The sequence below is a fragment of the Botryllus schlosseri genome, chromosome 11 (genome assembly GCF_051294905.1).
Source record: "Botryllus schlosseri isolate E-star chromosome 11, Bs_hap1, whole genome shotgun sequence".
NCBI classification, from domain to species: domain Eukaryota; kingdom Metazoa; phylum Chordata; class Ascidiacea; order Stolidobranchia; family Styelidae; genus Botryllus; species Botryllus schlosseri.
This window is the reverse complement of record NC_137246.1, coordinates 10,366,772-10,392,145: the sequence shown is the minus strand read 5'-3', so window position 1 is coordinate 10,392,145 and position 25,374 is coordinate 10,366,772. Positions and strand designations below refer to the sequence as shown.

The 25,374-nt window shown below is 41.0% G+C and overlaps 1 protein-coding gene and 1 long non-coding RNA gene across 2 annotated transcripts in view; one reads left to right on the top strand and one right to left on the bottom strand.

Annotated features, from left to right (window-relative positions):
* Positions 1–23,647, bottom strand: part of LOC145450143 (uncharacterized) — a 36,344-nt gene extending 12,697 nt beyond the window's left edge. The window contains exons 1-6 of the mRNA XM_080328637.1: positions 23,508–23,647; positions 17,893–18,338; positions 9,352–9,584; positions 4,721–4,851; positions 4,439–4,641; positions 4,341–4,375 (exon numbers count right to left, since the gene is read on the bottom strand). Of these exons, the coding sequence (XP_080184763.1) occupies positions 4,341–4,375; positions 4,439–4,641; positions 4,721–4,851; positions 9,352–9,584; positions 17,893–18,338; positions 23,508–23,551 (1,092 nt within the window). The 5' untranslated portion in view covers positions 23,552–23,647. The remainder of the gene's footprint in view (positions 1–4,340; positions 4,376–4,438; positions 4,642–4,720; positions 4,852–9,351; positions 9,585–17,892; positions 18,339–23,507) is intronic.
* Positions 22,159–25,113, top strand: LOC145450146 (uncharacterized). The gene is made up of 3 exons (XR_013918434.1): positions 22,159–22,711; positions 23,081–23,788; positions 24,482–25,113. It is a non-coding gene; the product is annotated as an uncharacterized LOC145450146 (long non-coding RNA).
* Positions 25,114–25,374: the final 261 nt, after the last annotated feature.

Sequence of the window (25,374 nt, the reverse complement as noted above, 5' to 3'; positions counted from 1 at the left end):
TCGGGGATCTTTATTGTAAAGATGCTGTGAGCACAGCGATGTGGGGAGGAAAGTCTCAGACAAACCTCTGATGTTACCGAACTTGCTACTTCGAAGAATCAAACCGGGGCCTCCACCGTTAACGGTGGTGGCACGCTAACACGCCCCCTTATAGCAACATTTGGTAAGGTGACCATTTGTGTTTCAGCGGGGCAATGTATACTACTACGCTACTACGGCACTAGCAGTGCTATAAGGTGCCGCGAATTATTTTTCCCTTTGAGAGGCTGTTGGGTTGTGGAAAAGGTTGAGAACCACTGTGTTCACTGTTCATGGCCGGTCATAATCTGGTGTTGAAACGACGAATTCCATCGGATTTCCACTATGCGCTATACCCTATTTCAGCTATAATTTTAGAACTTGATGTGGGCCTAGAAATTTTGTGAAGTCGCGATCAACGCACACCATTGTGCACCAAGTGCGATGGAAATGGTATGTCTGGTCGACAAAATACCAAATTATCTTTATCTGGTTTTGAACTGGCAATAGTTTCTTTATGGTCGGCTAAAAGTAAGTCGCCGTTACTACTCTAACGTTTTTATTTTTATAGCGCTTACGAACCGAACTGTGTTGTGATTTCTCTAATTTGAAGAAATCCAACTTGGGTTATCAACCATTATGCAAATTTGAAGGTTTCGCGTGCCCGCTGAAAATGCTCCGCGGACCCCCGTTGCCAACGACTGATCTTAGAAGTCATTTCGAGGAATCGTTTTATCTATAGCCGAAAATAATTGATTTATTGGGCGTACTCATTTACAAATTATCGGCATAGCCGGGAGAGGATTGAAGGTCGTCTAAAAGCCGGAATCGAGCGAGACATCGAAACGAAAATCTTGTAATCTATGAATTTCCCACCTATACCGTGAGGTGTAAATAAAGTCACAAGTAGCCTACTCTCCGGTAGCCGTACACGATTTTGCTTTCAAACCCGTTAAAGTTATAGTAAATGAGTCAAATGCCACATTTCAAATGGAGATATATACCAGGGTTGCAATGGTTTCTGTTATTATGTACAACCCCGAAAAGGCGTAAACATGCACAACACGCAAACAAAACCCACGTCATGCTGGCGATATATCTTCATAAGCATTGTTGTGTTTGACTCGTTTTCACGCATTGGGATGGCGGAATGGGCGTAAAGGCGACATTTGATATTAGAAAGAGTCAATGGTCTGATTTATACCCACACCAGGGGTGTCAAACTTAATTTGGGTCGCGGGCAGGATTCAAAAGTTTTGATTCCTCGCGGGCCGTATACCAGTCAAATGAGCCCAATGTATTACAAATCCATACCTTTGATTTTCACTGGAATGCTTTACTATAAACGCAACGCATAATGGTAATTATACATTGCATCACGGATCATGTGTACTCTATCGGAGCAACACCGCTATTCGCAGCAGCGACCCATGAGCTGAACATTTTCGACATTTGCTGTCTTCTGGGATTATTTACGTCAAAGTATTTTTTTTTAATCTCGAGTTTTGTTAGAAATGTGCTGGATAATACATAATTTTTCAATTTACTCAGAATTGCCTCACGGGAGGGACGAAACATTGTGGCAGGTTGGATGCGGCCCGTGCGCCGTATGTTTGACACATCTTCCCTACACCTTGTAGGACATCTGGTAAATACAACTGTTTTCCATCCATATATTTACAGTCTAGAAATCAACGTGGAAGTGAGTTACCGAGAGTAGATATAGTTACATGATTTCGACTGGCCTCTAGAAATATGTAAATAACGGTCATGATAACAATCTGACAATTGTATCAAAGCGATACGAATTACGGACTCGTATTGATACTGGCCATAATAACTGATTCACACAATTCAATTGGAGAAACAAAGAGAAATCCTCTACATCGAATAACAGTCGGTATGCCGGACTGCGATACTGAACACATAGCGAACTACCAAAAACCGAATTCCAATACTCAATGGACGGTTTAAACTACCACGAATGGCGGCATTTTTCTAGAGTACAGACATAGATAGAGTATAGACTCAGATGTCAAAAGTTTTGTACAGTATATTCAAGATAGCACAGTACAGAAGTCGACATGCAGCTGATAGCGAATAACGCAAGACAGGTGATCAAATACTATAGAGGCAAACACGGTGCTAGGCGAGATAACATCAAATTAGTCTCAAGACGCGCAGGTGCAATATCGTAAGTCACAGCGTACTCTGCCAATCAGTAAGTTGTACTATAGCCGGTCGGGCTGTATAAAAACACCGTAATACCACGCTAAGCCTGATGGACAATAAATCAAAATTACGCGTCGGGCGCTAGCAGGCGAGAAACGAACGCGCTTGAGAAAAGTTATTTACGATAATTTGCCGCTCGTAAGAGAACAGGTTGGTTCCGAGATGTCTCATGTCCGAAATTCGGAGATGCAGAAGATTGATAGCGTACAACTATCACAGCGGAGATCTTTCGTAAGATCGTTAAGCCTATGTAAGGAGATGGCATTCCACTCCTCGGCCCTAATGCTACGCTGCCCACACGTCCTTTACATGGAGGTAATATTTTAACGACGAAACAATCGCTTTAACACAGGGGCGGGCAACTTCTGCAGTCGGCGGACCAGATATGGGAAAATGAAGTACGTGGCGGACCGGATTCCTAAATCGATACATTAAGTGTGTATTTATCCACATAACATTAGTAACTATTTTGCCTGTATGACGTAATGACAACAAAACAAACAAACACCCTGTTACTGATGTTCGGTACTAATGAGAGTCAGTCGAGAAGCTTTTAGCGAATAAATTAACAACATGCAGTTATTGTTTCGCGTTATTCTGAAGTTATGTACCCCAAATGGCTTGTTGAAATTCAAAATCTAGATATTAAGAGAGCCATTTTCACAACAAGATCACGTCACTTGGACTAGGCACGCACAACGATTCGAGTACTCGAATCCGAATCGAATCGAGTAATGGGAACGATAACCGATAACCCTTCGCGTGTCATTTTATCTTCAACAATCATAGTCTCGATACCTTTTTCCCACCCTCGATTAGTATGATCGATTGGTCATATCAGAGCCGCCAAAACATGTATAGAACACGGCTACACAGGTCATTGATTCGAAATTTCGGAGAAGTCGTGATTGACTCGCAGCATTGACGCAAAGCGCAATGAAATATATATGGTCAAAAAAGAACGATCAAATTATCTTTAATGATGTGTATAACTGGCATCATCTTCCTTTTGGTATCATAAAATATTCATATTTGAACTTTTCAAATCATCCACACCGCCATGATGTCATAATGATTGGTACTCGATGACTCGACTCGATGCCTAATAGTTGATTCCGAATCGAATCACCCATGTATTCGATATTGCTCAGCCCTATAACGCGCCACTTGCAAGCATATTGCATCAACGTTGAGTGAACGCACTAGGAGGACCATACCGATGGCAATCATGAATTAATCCTTTATTTGACTCTAGGCTGATGCAATGGCCTTGTGCATGATTTATACGGGACTGAATTGTTATTCGAGAAACGGAATTACATTTCTCAATCAATACCGACACGGGCGACAGTTAACGCGTTTATTGCAGCTTGAAAAGATGGAATTAAAACCAAATAAGTCTACTGGTAATTGGACATTATTGGTGGTGAATGGGATTGAGATATTACAGATTTGTGATTCGCAACCATGGAGGTGGTCCCAAGGGGACAAATAAGCGGTTTAGGAGTAGGGGCACCAAATACATTTGCGTTGACCTATTTTCAGCGTAATCCGGATTAATTGGATAGTTTTATACATTAAAACCACCTTTCTATGACCAGTTGTCGGCCATCAAGGCTCAAGGTGAGAATCTTGTGGGTATCACCATACCATGTCTCGCGATCTTAAACAATGCCCCCAGAATACGTCCTCCTGGGATAACCCCATGCTTTAAACAGGGTATAAAACTAAGTGCGATGTCAACGACTTAGTAATCCGGTATCCAGAGACATTGTAACAGCGCTAATGAAAAATCATCATTGCTGGCAAATCGCTACTCATCTTGACAAAATCAATATAAAAAATTGAAAGTTGATTACTGGACACGGCTAATGAAAATTTACCATAGCGGGTAAATCGCTACTTATCTCAACAAAATAAATGAAAATTTAATTAGAGTTTAGTTGCTAAAGTGACCAAAGCGAGTCCTAATCATGCTAAGACAAACTCTAAATCTTATGCCGCCGAAATCGATAGCAAAAATCAATATAATTATGAACAAAATCATGCGCGGTCAAAATTATTTAACGAGCATGTAAAACAACACTCACCAATGCGATATCTGATTGGCTAGATTTCCCGAAAACTGCAAACATAGAATGCAGTTGATAAGTGTTATCAGCAACCGTGAAATTAAACGTATATTTACCATTACTAGGCTCAAGTATGCCCACCAGCATCAACGAGACGACGGTGGTCGCTAAAATACTGAAGAAAACCGCGAAAAAAACACCAAACGCGAGGCAACGGAGACATCCAGCGGGCGGATTCTTTTTTGAAGTTTCACCGCTAGCTGCCTCGCGATCATAAGGATTGCAGTGCATGCCGGCGTACAATGGGTTCATGCGTTGTCTGTGATCGAACGTAGAACTTATTACTGCTTACTGCTTACGGCTTGATAATGAATATATATAATATGTATGTAGGCTACCTGGGATTCCGCGTTCGCTCAGGTAGCGCTGGTGTTGACTGATTTTGCAGACTAGGCGTGGCTCCAACGTCAGGCAATGACACTCGTAGGGGAGTTGCAGTTTCTACTCTAATGGATGGTGTGTGTGGTTTCTGTAAAAACAATTTCATTTAAAGAAATCAGTACAGGTAAATGCTAGGGATGGTGTGAACGTGAGGTTCACGTTCGCGTTCTGTGTGTGAACCTCAGAAATTTAGAGGTTCACGTTCACAAACGAACCTTGGTAGGTTCTGCACTGTGAACCTTTTTCATATATTAGGCAGTTTTCACTTCATTATGACATCTTAGGTTAAAATCTATTGCATTTCAACTGCGGGCCACTCTATGCATGGCGCTGGCAGCAATCACACAACATCAAGAGCGAAATACACTACAGACTACATGTCGGCAGTCAGCGAATGATGCTTATTGAACCGATCAACGAAATTGATATCGTTGTTTGATGTAAAAATTCTAGCAGGCGTACGGGGTCAATCTGGACTTCATATGTTTATTGTATCATAAAATCCAAATTCGTGAGATTGGGGTTTTGGCTACTGCTGTATAACTTGTTAATGGAGTAATATCGGTAGCAAGAATTGAAACCCATTTCACACTCTGGTCAGTATCAACGTAGCAATACTCAGACGCTGAATACATTGTCTGCTCTCGCTTAGACCGGGCGTAAGCTTATATTCCCGTGCAAGTAGGCCTACTCGTCTAAATTGTTGGCAAAGCGACAGAAGATATTGATTTCATGGGATCATTATATTATTTGATTGCCCCAGTTGATACATCTGCAGACGTTTAAATCGTCAAAAAGTACTTCAGCATTGTGACATTATGTGTCCCGAGTCGTTGCTAGGCATCGTGTACAATCTGTACATTAATATAGGCTATCACTTCACTGAAATGTAGGATTGGTATTAGCAATATGACGTCACGTGACGTCATGATGTTCACGTTCGCGTTCACACAGAACCTTTCAAAAAGGTTCACGTTCACACGAACCTGAACCTTTCAGAGGTTCACACCATCCCTAGTAAATGCAAGAATACTCTCCAATATTATGGATGCAATACGGGTTATAGAATGCGACAAATATGATTTAGGATCCGGGCATGAATGACAGGCATTGATATCTTGTTGCTAGATTGAGGTAGTCAGTAACGAAGTACTCATACTATTTGGAGTACTCGAATAGGTTTTACCTAGTTGCAGTGCAGTCTAGAGTGGTTTCGTTTTCAGACTAGTTTCATTTCTACTTGGACAGTCTTTTAAGGAAAATTATATATGTTTTACACTTTGGATTTTGGAAAGAGGAGAGAGTAGTTTTGTGATAAGTTTGCCTCGCGGTTATGAGTGAAATTAAGAACAGATTGAAATTGCCCAATATCAGGGTAACTGGATACGTCTTCATGGATTGTGCGTATTTGCAGTGGCATTAGCTATTTTCCGTTAGTCGCGAAGATACATCTTACAATTTTGTTAGTAGCAAACTACGATTAGGCCTACCTGCTAAAATATGCGGCCCCGTGACCGAATATTATCTTTGAATCTACATATTTGAATAGTTTTAAGACCTATTATTTTCTACTTTCGCTTGAAGTAGTTTTGGCATGACTTGGAAGTTCTCACTTCTGCGTGTCAGTAGGTCCCGTCCGCGCAAGTAATCGAAATCGAGAGTCTCAGTTATTCGGTTTCTTCCGATCCCAATCCAAGTATAGGACATTGCCTTTAGCATCCAGTCATAATGGTCAAAATATCATCCTTATTAAGTGATAATTAGTAAACCATAACTTCGTTGAGATTGATCACGTCCTATTGTTATGGTCAACGAGGATAATATTACACATATTATAAAATGGCTACTTCCAGGTATCAATCATTGACTGAATCTATCAATCATAATATCGCGACACGAGGTTCCATCACATTAACGCATGGAGCATTGGATCTTAACAGTATTGTCTTTCATACATAGTACAAATTTAAAAAAATCGCTTCCACCAGCCATTGAGTAAAATGTGTCATGTGGATCCACGCATCGCGATCTATAATAAAACTTCAATTATACAAAGAAGAAACTATATCCTCGCTACTAGCTGCACGATCGAATTTGTCAACTATACAATAAAACCCTCACAATAATGGCCGTATTTGCCGGTCCCTTTTCCAGTTACTATCGGGAGCGAAATGCACTGCACACACTTTCCTCTTGTTTCCAGCTTATGTTTGGCGCAGAAACAAGAGATTACTGCGCAAGTTCTTCACTTCCACTAACAACAAATCGAACAATTACCGACTACAGATTAGTAACACTGTGGGAGATGGTTAAGTTGTATTGTGATTGATCAAACAGCGTTTAATGATGCTTTAATAATGGCTGAACCCAAGATTTCAAATGATAAATGCCACACGAACCGGATCGCTAATTTACAAATCCGATAAGTACCGATAATGACAATGGATTTGGAGCAATGCTATCGATGATGCGATGTCAGTGACACTTCGTTACGAGGTTTGTTTCACGAAGTTAATTTTACCGTTCGTGATACAACTACGGCTGGACACAACCAGTCGGGTAGCCGAATCCGAGTCCATTACTGCAAATATTCGAGCAGAATCTATTTTTCGAATACCAAAAATAGACACCTAAATGATCAAGAACTATGGTGTTCCATACTCTTCCCGCCATTAAAGCCCTGGCTTCTCAATTGGCTTTTTAGCATAAACAGTAGCATTGAGAAGAGCTACCATGGCGCTACGGATGGTCCAACATTGCAACGAAGCTCTATAGTCATAGTTAGGGTTAATAATGGTAACAAATATGAAAACGCTTACTTTGGTAAATGTAATGGGCATAATGTTCATTCTGATTGTGTGATAAGTACGATTATACGGTAGGCCTACCGTCGAAATTTATTCGTATTATGTATGACATCTACTCGAACACTCGCCGGTAAAAACTCGATTCAAAATAGACTCAGTAAAATACTTGGTTTTGCCCAACGCTAGATGCATCCCGTCCAGGGCCGACATACCACCATAGCAAATCTGCCCGCTACGCACGTGAACTGGCATCCTGTAGGTCAATTGCTACATAAATACGCATCTGAACATTAATCTCTGTTCCCCTCCCGGTGTGTCGACAGGGATGAGTAACTTCAACGCTGCACATCATGAATGGTGTGTGATATCGAAGATTTTCAATGCGGATGCGAATAGGATCATAAGCCCAAAGGTAGCGAGCCAGAGTTCCACTTTTCCGGAGGCAAGTAGGTTTGACTTCTATTATATACTTCTATATAACAGTTTCCAGTCTATAGGCATAAATAGGCTACTAGAATACTTATTTTTTTACCTATCTGGAAACGTTAGTTCCACTTGCACTCGAGTAGAAATTTACGACGGTATACTTCTGCCTCTACTTGAGTTAGAACAATAGCCAATTGACCATGTATGCACGGTTCTTTATTTAGTTCAATATTGTAGCCTTTACACGCAGCCGGGTATGCTGTTCTGACAATTACACAATATATTCTCGCGAGAACTGTGCTCTGAAGCGGAACCAGACCGCGGTCTTGGCGAAAACTATTCGTATTCACCAAATCACTTCACACCAGTGTACCACCCGTGATATGAGGGTGTGAATTAGAGCGCGGCATGGACCGGAGCCGGATTGGATATTCGATATTCGGTCAGATTATCTCATTTTTGGCCAAAGGCGGTTCTGGTACGGATCAGGACTTTTCTGATACCACCGGAGTGGAATCGGGGATGGATCAGTACTTTTTATTAAGAATAGGGCAGCCTTACCCTCTTCCACCCTCGAATCAATAGTTGAAGTTGAACGTTCATTGACATGAACCACATGCCAAGTCCATGTTAGTATAATACTTCAGATAAGGGTTGGGCTTGATCTTTTAGTTCTCAATTTCCTGTTTGCATCGTGTCAATCAATATTCAATACTACCCTGTAAGTAGATAATTATTATCGGAGTTTTTCGGACAGGATCACGGTCATTTCTAGAATCCGGCTGAAAAGTCGGACCGGCGTCGAACCAGAGCTTTAAAAACAGGATCGGAGTAGGACCAGAGAATTTGTTGATCCGCTCCACACTAGTCTGAATATACTCCTGTGGTACATAAAACGGTCAAACGGAACCTATCTCAGACTTACACCATGGTATAAATCGAACACAACATTTTCATCCAAATGATGTTTGCACGTAGGGATAGCGACTAAGAAAGGTATGAACTCTGCACGTAGGCAGGTATGATTAATAGCCTCGATGTCATTCTGAGTTATGTTATTTTATGTAACACCTTATGGGTGATAATACTAATAATACTTTCGTGTACCACCTATTGGGTGTAAATATAATTCTTTCCGCTTAGAGCTCGGTTACATTCGGCCCCGTCTCGACTGGTTATTGGACCCTATCTCAGCCAAACACTTTTTAAAAGTAGAGATGGTACCGGCCGGAACCCGAAAAGACTTCAGCGTCCCAACTCTGAACTGAAACCCAGGTAACTCAATGCCGAATCATACGAGAATGTCAAAACGAAGTATATCAGTTCATCATCCGACCCCATGAAATAAGGCTTACTTGCTCATTCGTTCGTTTCGGGTCGGTGTTCAGCTCTTCATAGTCGTGTCCGGCCATTATAGTTGGAGTCGTGACATTATGATCCGGGGAGTAGTTGGGAACCGAAGTCCTGTGCGACACCGGTAAATTCGGCTGACTGGCCCGGATGTCCGGCCGCGAACGCCGCAGACTTTCGCGGTTAGGCTTCTTCGGTTTCAACCTCTTCTGTTCGGTCGGAGCATTGTTCGGCCAATCTGAAAATTTAGAAAATTTCTCCGTGTTATGGAGTAATCACTGTTTTTCGGGATCTGCATCCAATTCGAATCAAGTTTCTGAAGCACAATTCAAAATCCGTAAAGTTCTGCAAGACATCCAACATTCGTCCAAGCACCGTAATTGGATATATACGAGTTGTTTAATATATGAGTTACAACACCAATGGGTTGCGAGTTTCAATATGAACTAGGTCAACTCAGGAATTCCTGCCTAAGTGATGGAGGTTTATCTATATAGGCTAGAAGTCGGCAGATCAGGAGTGATAACAAGGATTATCGGTCTGTTGTAAAACAACCATAGCAGTCGAAAGACCATGAACCCCCAAAACAATAACCACCCGATAAAAATGCTGTGCGGGTGTGATGGATTGGCAAATCACTATACGCGGTAAATCTCATTCGAAACGTGCGAAATAACCAAATTAATTCATTCGAATGTGAAATAGACAATCGTGTTTTGATCTGAGTCTGAGACGTTTCTTAAAACATCGAGACATAGAATCCAATCCTGCTTTCGCTAACCTTGCCGGATTCCTCTCCGGTTAACCTAAAGTGCCGTCCCCAGTATCATATCCACTTATTACACTCGATAGTATGTGACTATGCTCCTTCTTATACATATTTTGTGAGCGTCCAACGAGCAGATTGAATATGAATCCGTTTACGGCAGTGGATGTGGTTCTCAAGCTTTCATCTTGGCGACATAGCGAAGCTTTCGAAACAAATGTTGCGGACAATCGTGCCTTTAAAACTCAATATGAACCAAAACTGTAATTACGACAAATGCACGCAGCTCCACACATATATTGGAAACTTCAATTACAATATAAATTCGCTGTTGCTTCTTGTAAATTTTCTGCAAGGCGAACTACTGCAAAAACAACTAACTAAATTTTGACTGTTCGGTTTATATTGAAACAACAGCATATTTTCCGTGTGCGAACCACTGCTATACTTTATTATAAATGGTACTGTCGTAATTTAATAAATTTTGCGTCAAAAGTTTTGATCACTTTCACATATAATTGGTCTCAAGCGAAGTCGAAAATGGGAGGGCGTCTTTTACTCCCTGGCTACGCCTACGTTGACCGTCTACGGCTAACAGTAATGAAAATAATTTCGATTATATAATTAATGGAAGATAATGCTAGAGTAACTAAGTATACTACCAGGGTTATGTGTCATGTGTTGTTCAAAAGAGACTGCTGTTAGGTCATATTATTGTACTATAAAATCAGTCATAATTGCAATTCTCGATCAATTATCAACTTCCGGGGAAAATGGAACAAATCGCGGATGTAGCTTAGCGCAATTATCCGCGGAGTCAGTCTAAAACTGTCTAGCCTTTGAAACCATTAATTCGAAATTATTGTACATAAATGTAAGAGCTGGGTTGAATGTTCCGACATATCGCCGCATGACACATGCAGTACTTGCATAATTAATATTCTCCTCTTCAAGCCTATATTCCATACGTTAAAAATAGTTCCGCTATCACGATTATCGCAGTTTCCCACCATGGAATAGGTGTACCCATGGACAACCCAAAATCTTATTAACGCGGGTAGGGTCGTGGATGAGATTTTTGAGGTTCGCGACGTGCGTGGAACACCGGAATCGTATAATGTACTCGACAATTATACGGGCTGCACGGGTGATATCTTACAAATTACGCATGCAGATGGCAGGCACCCACGGTAAATCTACAAGAACGGTTCGTGCGTTCTGCGCTTCCTATCTCATACCAACTAACCATTTGATATCAAAGTATTGCTATATGCTACATCCTGCATGCATGGACATTGGACACTGGACAGTTCCATTCGCCCTTCCTGCAACAGGAATGAAGAGTAAGTTCCGAAACTTCCGGATTGCTGATAATAATCCATCATCATCACCAAATTAGACATTACAAATAATTGATTGTTTTGTGTATAAGTATAACAAACCCAGGGAATAGTCGATATGAAAACCATCTATTCAAATTTACCATAGCCCCAGTTTGCTGGCAATCTTCAGAAACATGATAGCCTGCGACTAATAGTTTACAGGTTCGGAATTCCTGCTATATTTTGAGCATTTCTTAGACTCCACAGGGGTTCTTAAACTTGGGTCAACCAACCCCTTAGGGGTTCGCGAAATAGTTTTAGGGGGTCCGTGAAAGGGCAATGCGTTATTAAGATACTACAAAAGCAAATTATCCTCTGACAATGACGTCGTGATTGGGTCTGTGATTACCGTGGTCCACAAATCATTTTCAGACCAGAAAGGGAGCCCACGACAAAAAACGGTTGAAAAACACTGTTGTAGACGGAGACACGATCTCAGAAACAATATTACTGGTTCGTATTGATCGACAGCGTCTACTTGCGGACACTTAACGCTTGAAACAACTCGACCAAACGTCAATGATTCCAGAAAAAGGGACATGTCAAGCGGTGGTTTAAATCTTAAAATGATGGTCAACGCTAGCAGAATACCCATTCACGGGCCGAATTGGCTATCACTATGATGTCACTCACAGCATCGACTGATCGAAAGTACCGCGAGTAGTTAAAGTTACAATTTACTGTTTCACCTCGTCACCATTGCCAGCAATGGACTTCTTGGATTAAAAAATCGACAAATATTTGTTATATTTATTCGTATAATGAAAGTATGTAGCGAGTTCAATAACCACCTGACAAATCCATCAATTACATGGCGTAGGTGAAGTCTATCAATGACTGCTACATAGTGTTGTGCAGAAATATCATGAGATACCTACGCCATCCAGACGGCGATATTCCGAACGCGACACAAGTCAGAATGCAAGGCCGGTAATTGAGAGTAAGCCACGGGATACCATTCAGTCAGTTCTTCATCAATTTTTTATCATTACAAAACGTAGCGCCAAACGTGCACCGTTCGGAAAAGTACAGGGAATGCCGAAACAACTGCGGCGAAGTTGATACGCTAAACACCTGTCCGGGCTTGTCGCCAATAGGGCTGGGCACTATGATTAGAGTCGAGTAGTAAAAGACGATATTTTCGAGTACTGATATTATACGCTCCTTACCGGTGAAAGTTAATTTATCAATTAGAATTATAGTTTCTATGCTAATTTTCACTGTTGAAGCCTTGAAACCTTGATTGGCGGTATTGCTGCTGTTATTGTGGTTGTTGTTTGTGGTATTCATGGTGTTTGTCGACTAATATGGTCATTTATAACAGGCCGATAGTCTTCATTTTAATGCCGTAACTGCCGACTTACGCGGATTAGGTGGCGAGTAGGAGTCTAGATAAAGCATAGCATACGAAACATAAAGTACAAAGATAAGAAGGTTACTGGACGTAGCACATTTCAGAAGTCATGATTATCCCACAACATCGCCACCAAGTGAAATGAAATAGGTATGTTCGAAAAAATACCAAAGTATCTATGATGAATAACATGCATTATGTTATTCGTGGTGGCATGAACAGTACATATTTGAACTTTGACGTATTACATTCTGCTATGACGTAATACTGAGTGATACTCGATTACTCGACTCGGTTCGACGCATATTACGTGATTCAGAATCGAATTACTCGGATACTTGATTTTGCCCAGCCCTAGTCGCCAATGGTGGCCAAAGACGTTTATAATGATCCTTGCCCATGACAAAATCAGCTACACAAGTTGTACATTTTGCAATGTAATATTGAAGGGTTACCATACGTCCGGAATTTCCCGGACATGTCCGGAATTTCACTGTTAAAACTGCGTCCAGGATGAATTTTTAAAATATGCCTAAATGTCCGGTATTTTGAAGTAAACTCATAATTTTTTCCTACATCAACATAACAATATTATTTTTGGGAAAATTTATGTTACATGAAATTTTTCTTTGCGCTACGCGCGATTTAGTATCGATCATGCTGGTTTTAATATGAGGACATAATTCATTCAAATCATTTAACGGCCAGATGCATATAGTAAGCCCCCAGAAGTTGCATCGATTACCCCACGGTGGGCCCAAGATAAGTGTTTATTTTGGCGGAAGGGGGCTGAAAAAATGTGGCTTCGGCCCTGGTTACAACCTACAGCACACAACCCTGTACTCCTGAACCGGATCGTGACCACCTCTCGTCGATAGACAAAGATTTGCTAGTGTGACGTCGTTTTGATCGACAATGTGCTGATTACTCATTTTGAAATCCGTTAGTGGGCGCTAAAACACGTCGGGAATTTGTGTTATAAAATTATGGTAACCCTATATTATTGCATATGTTGTACGTGCAGATTGTAGAAGGAATATCCCATGAAGTTCAATATTACACCGATTCTACCGGTAGATAACAAAAGATTCGATAAGAACTCAACTAAGCCAAAGCATGTAGTGTAGGGGTAACAGGCCATTTAGGTGTACGCATCCACGACTGCTACAAGTTTTTAATAACACGTTACAACTTTCAGAATTGAATTTCTGAAATGGATAGGCGCGATTTCGAAGCGATATTCCGTGAGCCATGACGCTGTAGGTACAATATAGACAGTGATTTCCATACCGCTGGTGTTTCAGAGATGTGTTCATATTTCTAAGCCTAGAAATATATCATTGTCGTGTCCTTGCTTTTGATTTGCGTATTTATTTTGAGCAATGGTAAAACTGTCACTTTTTCGTCTTATAAAGTTTTGTGGCCAATCTGTAACATTGTAGCTCGACGAAACTTCGTACGACGGAATATCAATGCACAGCACAAAGTTCTCCCTCGCCGCTTCCAAACATCCTACGCCCTAATATGGTAATCGAATGACCCTGCATTGTTGCAAACGAGTTAGGAATGAATAAGTCATTACATCGAGATGTAATACATCATACGGAAACTAGTTTGAATAATAAATGGGGCTGGATCTCAGTAGTTGAAGAACCATTGAACTATCAGATATGAATTAGCAATTGTATCCACAATCCGCTGATTACAACCGAACTACGACTTGACGGTGGGTAAATTTGTATTATATGGAGTAACTAGGTTCCGTTGTGGTGACATCATTATAACGATGTAAATCTTGAATCCAACTGATGCAATAACCATTGATCCTTCGAACATATAACGGTTGACCAAGTTATCATCGTTGGAACGCGCGGGTAAGAGGGATATATGAACTCATGCTCTGAAGTCAAACGCACGTTACAATTTCGCAATTAACAGCCGATTAATTACAGTTCAGGTTTCGTAAGTGCAGTAAAGTGCAGTTTCAATAAATGTTTGTTTTCATAAGAAATTCGAAAGCCCATAATTGGTGAAACGGACGCTGCTAGGATGTAATTACGAAATTAAAGCCATATCTACATGTGTGAATACAAAATAAGTTCTCATATCTTTAAAAGAACGTCGAAACTTTTATGTGAACTCCGCCGCATGGAGATTCCAAAGGGTACAATTTACTTCTGTTCAAGAATCAATGGTGTGCGTACAACGCGTACCATAATTACAACGAAAATTGATACAAATGCGTTCGAACAATGTTATCCCACAGTGATAATATCTTTGGCGCAGCGCGCGCTGAGACAGCGATTTCATACACCGGTAATGTGCTTCGGATGGAAATTCAGCGTCGCTAATGACCGTGAAACCCAACACGATTATATACCTTACTATCATAAAATATTGAGGTTGATGTACATGTTTAACGATATACTCCAGTGAAAATTACATATCGAGGACAGTCAAAATAAAAGTAATTTTGCCATCATCATGATCATCTTGAGTAACATTCCGGACAGAGATACAAGGTATATAAACCGCACAACCGCAGGAATTCGATGAATAAAGTCGCCAGGTTGACATGCTCTATCAAACCAGTCGCACGCTCAGCCTGCACAAATGTATGGAGTGTATTGCGGTGGGCCTCCACCCGTTGATATGTTGGTTGACAAACTACCTTTCAAAGAAATATCGATCACAAATTTACAGCTTCGAATTCTCGTAATCCCACTCACGGAAGCAAGTTAAACGATGCGTAACAATGTAGTTCTAGTTGTCCTCAGCTGGTTGATTAGTATCAACCTTAACATGGTATGCACAATTATTCTGATGAGAATGTTAGGTATATTCTCATTGATAGCTAGATGGAGATCAAGACATCCATAAAGGTTGATAACATCGGTTTATGACGGAATGTGCATTGCTAAAGCGGTCACAGCATTATGTCGCCCCCATCCAAAATGTTGGCCATGGTATCCTATTCAACCGGATTTCTGGGTAAGACCCATGATTCACAATAACATCGAATCACAAGCCTTGACGTAAAGGATTCGTGACATACGAATCCTTTTCGTGGCGATATAAAGGCTATATCACGCGATTCACACATGAGCCGGTTCATGATGCTATACATAGGTAATCAGCAAAGACGCAATTATTTGCTTTGATGGTGGAACTATACCTAAATGTTGATACAAATGCATTTGTAATGGTATAGCGGTTACTACACGGACCGCAATTAACAGAATTCATTCAGCTCGTGTTCGAGATGATCATCATGCCATAAATTAGGGCCCGAGGAACCTATTGAAATTCAGGATTACTGTGTTCCCAAATCGCGGTTAGATATTTTTTAAAGTTGAAAAAGAAAGAAACGAAACGAGTAACTCAATTTCAATTGAGTTTGAAAATAATTTTGGTCTCCCTCCATTAGTGGATTTGAGGTGGTGCAGACGGCACAGCAGCATTTCTTCCTCGCGTTTTATGCGTGAAGCTTGGTGAGATTGAATGCACAATAAGAAGTGCCACTACAGGATAAGACGAAGGTAATGAGGGAAACGCAGTTTTTATGCTTCCTGGAATTCTTTATCATAATCACATGGATATTTTGGGGTATATCCAATCGGATCAATGGTCAATCTCAGCTCAACGCTATTGATCGGCAATAAAACGCACCCGCACCAGAGTGTATCCGTGAATGGGTGCATCAATATTTCCACAAAGATTAAAGAGTGTCCGCTGCCCTAGGCGATAAGTCGAGGTGACGCGGGTGTAATTTCGTCACCAAACCACTTGATTACGAATCCTGTTTACACGGGCTGATTCCACAAGAACCCACCACCCTGCGTATAGGTAGGGGTGATTTTAAAATAAAAAATCAATTGAAAACATGTTTTCCCTAGCCCTAATCGGAAACTTCAAATTCGCTCATCTACAAGATACGCATATAAATCGACATGAATTCTATAAATCAACGGTTGGGATTTTGCTGCCTACGGGCCAAGATTGGGCCATTCGACATTTTCACACTCATATCAGTCATATGCTCCGTGATGATATTCCGAGAAACGGCAAAAGTACTCACTATTGCTCAAATTATTTGTATAAATATTCCCACTAAGAGAAGCTTATTTGTGATTTCCAATCAAATTCTCCCCGTTAAAAATTCGATTGATTTCAAACTTCCGTACAAAGTTCCACACGTTCAACCGATTGATATTATTCTTACGTAATACAGCCACTCGACTCTGTCCTTCTAGTAAAAAAAGCATTTTTCACGTGCAAGAAGTTAGTTTCAACACGAGTAAATACACATCGCAATTGCTATATCACTTCTTACGTTGGTATTTAATATATTTATGTTTGTTTCGACCTGGAAAAATAGAAGAATACATATGGTATATTATGTAAGGAAGGAGGGTCTTCGTAGATGATTGTGAAACTTGTAATGTTTTGTTGAAATAAGTGTTCGGGCCCCACGTATTACACGTCAAAGTTACATCTCTGGCTCAGCAGATTAACTGATGCAAACGTCGAAATGAAACAGCGACAAGTTCCGGTTGAGGAAATATCATATTACCCGCACTACGAAAACAACCATTCACTCATCCCCGTGAGAGTGCTTGCCACTGTATACTGGTCCTACATCGAAGTCGGCCTCCGACGCAAGTATAGTTTGACACCCCTGACCTAAAGCTTATGCGATTCAGTCAGTCCGCAGTGTACTCAAAAGGTGTCCCACTCCTGCTGACAAGCGTATAGGCAGATGTGGGTCAAAGTAGGAATAGAAGTAACGTAATAAATTTCTACTTTGTACAAGTAGCACTAGTAATATATGCCTAGATTTGCCTAATAATCATAACCACTTGAGTAAGACGCCCAATCAGACGAAACCGACTTTGGGTACTTCCACAGGTTACTTCGTTACAGAAAACCTCTGAGCGCACATATGAACCATTGCAACACGAACCTCTACGTCGCATTTAGTTTGAATTCTCAGTGATATAAGGCCAATATCAAATTTACCATCGCATGTAAGGTTTCAACTCACCATTCCCCAGCAAGATTTCTTTACTCGACGACCTCGTGATCGGTTTCGGCAAACTGTTCCCGTGCATCGCAGACGGATCGTAGTCCGCCGACATTAAACGGGTCGGGCTATTGTTTTGCGGGGTCGATCTCCCTGGAGCCGATGTCGCCTCCAGCATCGGGCTTTCGAAGATATTATCACACGACATGCTGTTTCCGTGGCCGTTTATTTGTAACTCCGCGATCTTTTTGTTGGCCAACAGCGGCATTTCACAGTCGCGACGCGGCGACGGGACGGGTGCGGCTTTGTCTTTGGTTAATCCGGGACTTGAGTATGTCCGAGAGTCTTTTAATCGTGGAGCACTGTTATACGAATAACGCTTCGTCGTGGAATCCTTTTCTGACACTGATTTGGCTTCCGCTGTCAGGACCTTGTGAGGCTGCAGCTGTAACAAGCTACTGCTTAACCTGAAAGAGTGGATGACAGTGATAGTCCTATATCGGAAGCAACATGTTCACAGAATAACACAATTTGACATATACCAATACCAGTTTTCTAGCAGGCTTCAACTCGCTGGTGACCTTAATCACATTTTATGGTAGACAATTCCGACTTCCCTTCGCAGTGCACTGTTACAGCGACGAAGGAATTGGAATTGTGGGTGATTAACTGATTATATGATGGTTTATGCATATGCGGCACTGCTAGGGGACTTCTTACTGTGGCGTCCGTAATTTATTAGCATTGAGAAATCCATGCGCGTCAAGTGGTTCATTTTCGTGACAATATGCAAATACTTAATGTATACGCCCACTTTCAAAGTGATACTCTGCATTGTATTTGGTATATCCGTCACTTAGTATTTGCTCTATAACAGGTGTACACTGTACATTCCTATAAGCGACCTTAAATGTACATGGGGTGCCCAGTGTTTTGATGGCTATTTAAGCCGTCCCATAGGGTAGCTTATGAAGTGCAATGTGATTACAGGAATCGCAGAAGTTGTTATTCACTGAACGGTTGGTCGCCTTGAATTTTTAGGTTTGTCAAAATTATCGATGCCTATTAAATCGATCGTCTGAACTGAACCATCAAGCCTCTCACATAGCAGAATTCAATCACGATTAAAAATGCGTAGCAGTATATACTCTTTGCCTGAGTTTATGGCACTCAACAGTTGCATTCTTGTAACAAATATGCGGAACTCTGAATTAAATAATGGTGCACTAATCGGAATTGGAAACAAGTATTAAAGTTCCGGTTTATTCATAAAATTTCATCATTTCCAAAATCACAAGACTGCGATACAATGAAGATAGGAAGGTGACGAAACGACTTGGAGTAGTCTTTGAGATCAGACACCCACCTGGGCCTAGGCGATGTAAATAGGAAGCATGTTCACTGAATGAAAGTAAAAGAAGATAATATAAAATCAGGTGGCATGTGACGAAAGGCACGATCGATATGTCAGGTCGTGGCCTGATAAATGTTGATGGCTGACTAGTATTTATTCAGAAGAAATTGCTTGTATTTCGACTTGAATGTGGACATGCTCGACGACTGTCGGATGGCCGGCGAGATACTGTTCTACAATTGGGGTCCGACAATGTCAAGTAATTTGATAGAACGATGATCTTTCGCGTCGACCATATGATACTTAGACGACGACGACGACGCACGTGGGTTGTACTTTTGATACCGAGGTAAATAAGTCATTGAAATTTTCGGGGCAGTGACCACAATGGAACTGATACATAGACTTGGCGATTTCTAGTTTCAGCATATCTTTTATGTTTAGGTCACCGAATCGTTTGAGCAGCGATTATCCCGTATGATCCATACACTAACGCTCTTGAGCGAAATTAGAGTCCAGTCCGAACATGCACTACAGCAGTGCTTTTCAACCGTTTTGAGCTTCGTTCGCACTTTTTTTGTAAAATAAATTCGATTCGCACGAAAATTGTTATACAAAAAGAAGATGAAGATACTTAACAACATTTTGTTAAGATGTGCAACAAATTGGCTCCTATGTATCTTAAGCTATCAAGTGTCTCATTAAAAAGGCAACTTTTTTCGTTCATTTTGATTTTAACTATTTCACTAAAACCCTTCTCGACCAAACAAATTGTTGGGTTTTGTACAAGAACGTCTACTAGTGCTTGGATGTCCAGGTCTTAAAATCTGTTCTGCACTCCTATCCAAAATACAGCGTGTCTTTGGCGAGTGAAAAATGCTTGCAGGCAGAAATCGTTTTTGAGAGCTGACACAAAGGTCCAGGAGGCTCCAGTTTGTCAAAAGGGTGAAAAATCCACATGTTTGTGTGGAGGCTTTTGCCTTATGTCTTGGAACATTAGGTGCAAAACGATCAAGGAGAGTAGGCACATTGATTAGAGCTCGCTACCTTATGATACGTTGCTCCAACTTCTGTCTCGCGAGTATATGGGAAGAGCAAATAAACTCACGATACTGTGTGTTCTGCTCTTTAGCTCAATCTAACTTAACTATTGCAGGATTTTTTGCAACAAATTCAACAAATATTACATACATATTAACAGATAGCTCTGGCACCGTGTCAACCCAAAATTATATCCTTTGTCGTCCATACTTAAACCTACAAAGGGTAAAAATTTACGTAACAGTAACTTTCAAATGTGGTCTGTAATGATGGTCATTTTTTTCAGCCCGTCGCAAGCTCAGACGGGTTGATATACTGTATGTCTCCGACTACATCAGCTTTTAAACCAAGTTTTTCGTTACGTAATAATTATTGTGCGAAAACAATAATTAATCACAGCTTGTGAGAGCTACGATTAGTGGTGCGTCACAAGTGAAACAAGTTTACAATTGCGTCGCCACTACAAAAGTTACACTGTCCTTGAATTTCCTATAAGGTTTATTTGAATCATCCCACGTTACAAAAATTTATAATTATTCACGATTTTCATTCGCACTTGATCCGGATTTTTATTCGCACTATTCGCACCACCTTCGTCATTCGCACTGCAATTTTTCATTCGCACCAGTGCGAACCGTCACACAGGTTGAAAAGCACTGCACTACAGCAGAGACAACTTCCTTGACCGTATATATTCGTAATCACAGACAATACAAACAAATAACCCAAATGCCATAATTGGATCCATTGCAAGGCCATACATGTGACGCGTCATAATAAAAACACCGTACACACGGCGTAGATTGATAGAATGTGAGAATTATAGAAATACACCATTGTAACTGTATACGCTGTGCGCAGAATAACTACGCAACTGGACACTGGTCAGGATTAGGCATGGTCCAGTGATAATACAGGACAAGTCGATAGTTATTAAGCGTGCGTAGCTACATTACTGCTGAAGACATAGGCAAGATGGGAAGAGGTATCACTTTGGTGAATCACAGCGGTTGGAAGAAAACGCATTCGAAAATAAAGCGTGAAGATTTCGCGTGATGTTTGGTCCGTAGTTTACCACCACGTAACAATGACGCATGGTTTGACAGCGTCTTAGTGATGACTTGTCAGGTGCTTAGAAATACTCGTAGCTATACCTGTTCAACTTTGAAGAGTCCCTTGATCGGTATTGAATTTTTGAGGCAAAGAAATTCTTGCCGTATACCTAATGCTAAATTATACCATTCAAACATAGCAATAGCGATGTAGCAATGACGCCCTTTGACTAATTAGTGGTGCACGATGTCATGTAATTGGTCAATAATTAATATCCAATTGATCATTTCTGTTCCGGTCTAGTTGCGTGATACACAATGTGATATATCACGTGCTAATCTGATATATCATTAAAGATGGTGTACCCAGCTAGCAATTATCATTATTGTCCAACCCGCTAATGCAGTCGTGTTGTCACCAAGTCTGCATTATCACATACGAGTGGATATAAACACAATCAAGTGTCGAAATCGTTTTGTTGCCGACCGTTTTGGCAATTCTCATTGGAATTAGAATTGTATACAAACTACCGAATAGCAGATTATACCAGAACATTCTCCTGCCCAAATTACGACGTACCATTCTTAGCTACAACTAAACGAACATATAACCTATCAATGTAATGTAACTTCTTGACCCGACGTCAGCGACTAAAATTGAGATAAATTTAAACTTGAGCGTATATGCCTCCACAATAGCCATAAACGTGTTGTAAGTACATAGCGTGTACCTGCAGTGACAGTGTACCATTAATTACCAGGTGGAGAAGTACTTCGGCGACAAACATATCATTGCTAGGTATGACATACATAACATGCTCCTGCGCTTCAACGAATAAAAACGCGCATACAGTGTCACCATGCTACCGAGAAAAACACACCCAGATATCTAACCGGTGGTACAAAGGCCGAAAAGTTTAACTATCGACATTCAGGCACAGTTTACTCTTGTTGTTACAAATCACAGCCCGTAACTTGAGTCCAAAAACCTCGCTGCAGTAAAAGCTGATACAACGTGCAGAAAAACTCTTCTGGATGAAAATGCATGCTCACTAGATACAACTGCTGTCCTGTGGCGACACGGAACCCCTACATCTACAAACTAGAATTAAAGCTGCTACCCATAGTAGAGACTCAGTAAATAACTATATCTATTCGCTGTCATACGAAAACACACACGATTAGAACAGAACTTCACGAAGTTACCGCATTCGCAAAGTTTACTTACTTCCATCACATCATGTAACAAAGAGAGTGTATTTACTTGACTGTCTATTGTCTTAGGAGAATATCACAGTGCCAACGAAACCCAGCATTCCCGTAGTACAGCGTTCGTCGACAGTACAGTGTGTGGGCAGTAGCAAAGCTTGAACTTGACAAAAGCTAAGTTGATGTAAGTGAAGCATCGCTCAAAACTTTCATTGGAGATTGGTAGCACTTCATAAACGCATATACGTCATATTCTATATATAATGGCAGACAAGTGCCTTTATGACAAGTTAGAGAACAAATAGCAAGCGCCAATAATCCTGTACTAACAACCAGCTCCATCGTGTATTCCTCATCCCAGTCAACAGCCATTGACTTCGTCTTATTTAAGCGTATACCGCCCATGCAGTCACATACCAACTGAATTGGTATATAATCTGCAAGCGCATCTTACATAGCAGACAGCTTGCTATAGGTGCGTTACATTTGTGCTTTTAGTTTATACCAAACAAGCCTCTTAATGATGCTCATGGGAGTATCTACCTGTGTTTAGCTACAGGTCACGGTCCACGAGTAATCCATGGAATAATAACGGCAACATTCGGTAAACCGCATCTGGTGACGAATGAATTCCCAAACGTATCCGTGACGGTTGAACCCGAAGCCGATTGTTTCAATAAATATTTCAACAATAAGCGATACACCAGCAACGGGTAGGTAAATGGTAAGTTCCGTCTCCATTGGCGTGCAATCGCAAAAGAATTATTATCAATAATATGGCTACGGTGACTAACTCAGGGAGTACACTGTCATCACCATCATGTAATCTTTACTTTCTCAATTGAATATGTAGGCAATTGAGATCCCGTCGTCACCGTAGTTTATTTACGTGACAGCTTTGCGGCATGCTAGAGAATCGTGAACCTTTTACATTACGTAAGAGATAACGTAGTGTGGGATTAATTTCGTGTAGTACGTACCTGGGTCCGTTGGATAAGGATTTTCCATCTCTGGCTTCGTTCATGACGCTTTGAAATTCACTGATAATCTTTCATCCGACTCATTGCTGCATCCTCTCTACCCACCTTAACTGCGCCTAAGATAACTACGCGACGCCGTTAGCAATATTTTACTGATAAACAGCAGAGCGTGAGAACAGAGTTAATGCGCCATGACAATCAAAACAACTGGCTGATCGACGGTGGACTTCGAGTACGTTCCAATATCTACATCCGACGACTACAACGTAAGGATCATACAGGTAATATCATCGTCGGTCGATATAAACACTCGGCAGTATAAGTTCGAACTGATGCGACGCGACCTGCCATTTACGCTAAGTGCCTCAAGCGTGACGACCAAATATTCCTTGGGGCAAGAAAACACCAACATCGCAAGCAAGCAACCAGGCGTGCATGCGTTACTGCGGTCGCACTTAAGCCTTAGTCATAGTGCATTCACATCAACGATGAGTGTTCGTTTGGCTTTGGACTAGACAAAAATGCAACTTCCATGCGAACTTACCATTGGATACAGACGCGCAACTAAACATGACCAAGAAAAAGAATTCACGTATTGGGTTGTATATTGAACACTGTTGCGCATTTAGATTTGAGTACGTTTTGTTTAATCTACTTACGTAAGTTCTTAAACGACTACGAAACTGATCTATTTCCAAATTATTACTGTGCATTCGGATTTGTTGCGTCAAGCATCGTCTCGTCACCATGAAGACATCTAGTTATCTAGCAGATGACGTGATGAAAACGTTTTACAACGTTCAAGCGCTAAGTGCCAATATGATATCGCCAGTAGCTATAAAGTGACTTGTACGAATTGTTCGGGGGGCTGGTGCTATGAAAATATCGACGGTGTTCGCATGTAATCAAATTCCAGTATGGCGTGAGAGCAACACGAGTTTTTACCAGTGATGGACCGATATTCAATATTACAGGAAATAACGACTCGACGATAGATTGCACAGCAGACGAAATTCCCCGTTCCTAGTACGCAATTGATGAGGATCTTAAGGATTTCGGCGGAAACGGGCAACAACAAATATATTTCACACAGTCCGCGCATACATCACCGTGTACTGTAATTGTCTCGCTCTAAAGCTCAAAAGTCAAAAGTAATGAACATTGCTCTTACCTCGTACTACTGAAACTTAAAAGGAAAGTCGATTCTTGATGAAATTCAGGCCACGAACACAGGAACCGCTAAACAACTGTCTCGACAGAAAACAAAGTATGTAAACTCGGTCAAAATCAAATATTTTGAAGTATCACAGATCACATCACATACGTCCGGAATTTCCCGGACATGTCCGGAATTTCACAATTCAACCTAGCGTCCGGTAGGAATTTCTAAAATATGCCAAATGTCCGGAATTTTGAAGGCTTGACGTAGGCTCATAATATTTTCGTAAATCATGATAAAAATGTTAGTTTTAGAAATATTTATGCTGATGCATGATATTTTCTTCGCGCTGCGCGCGATTTACTATCACATTTATTGGTTTTAATGTGGGGACTACCACCCTCGCAGAAACTGCAATAAAATATAAATAAAAACACCCTTCACTTACTGGAATAAGCCTGATTGTTATCGCAATTATAGGATAACGGTATGCTCCTAGAGATCGTTAAGGTCGTGCTTTATTCAAAGATAGAGGTTCCAATCGTGGAAGTCGTTTGTGGTTTGTCTTTATTCTGGGGTTCGCGAATATGTTGAGCATAATCGGCCCGTGAGTAAGTCTGGGCAAAGGTGCTGACTTCTTTTAGTAATCAGCTCGTCAAATTTTGATCTGGGCCACGAAACATTTTCAAATTGGAGATGGACTCGCGA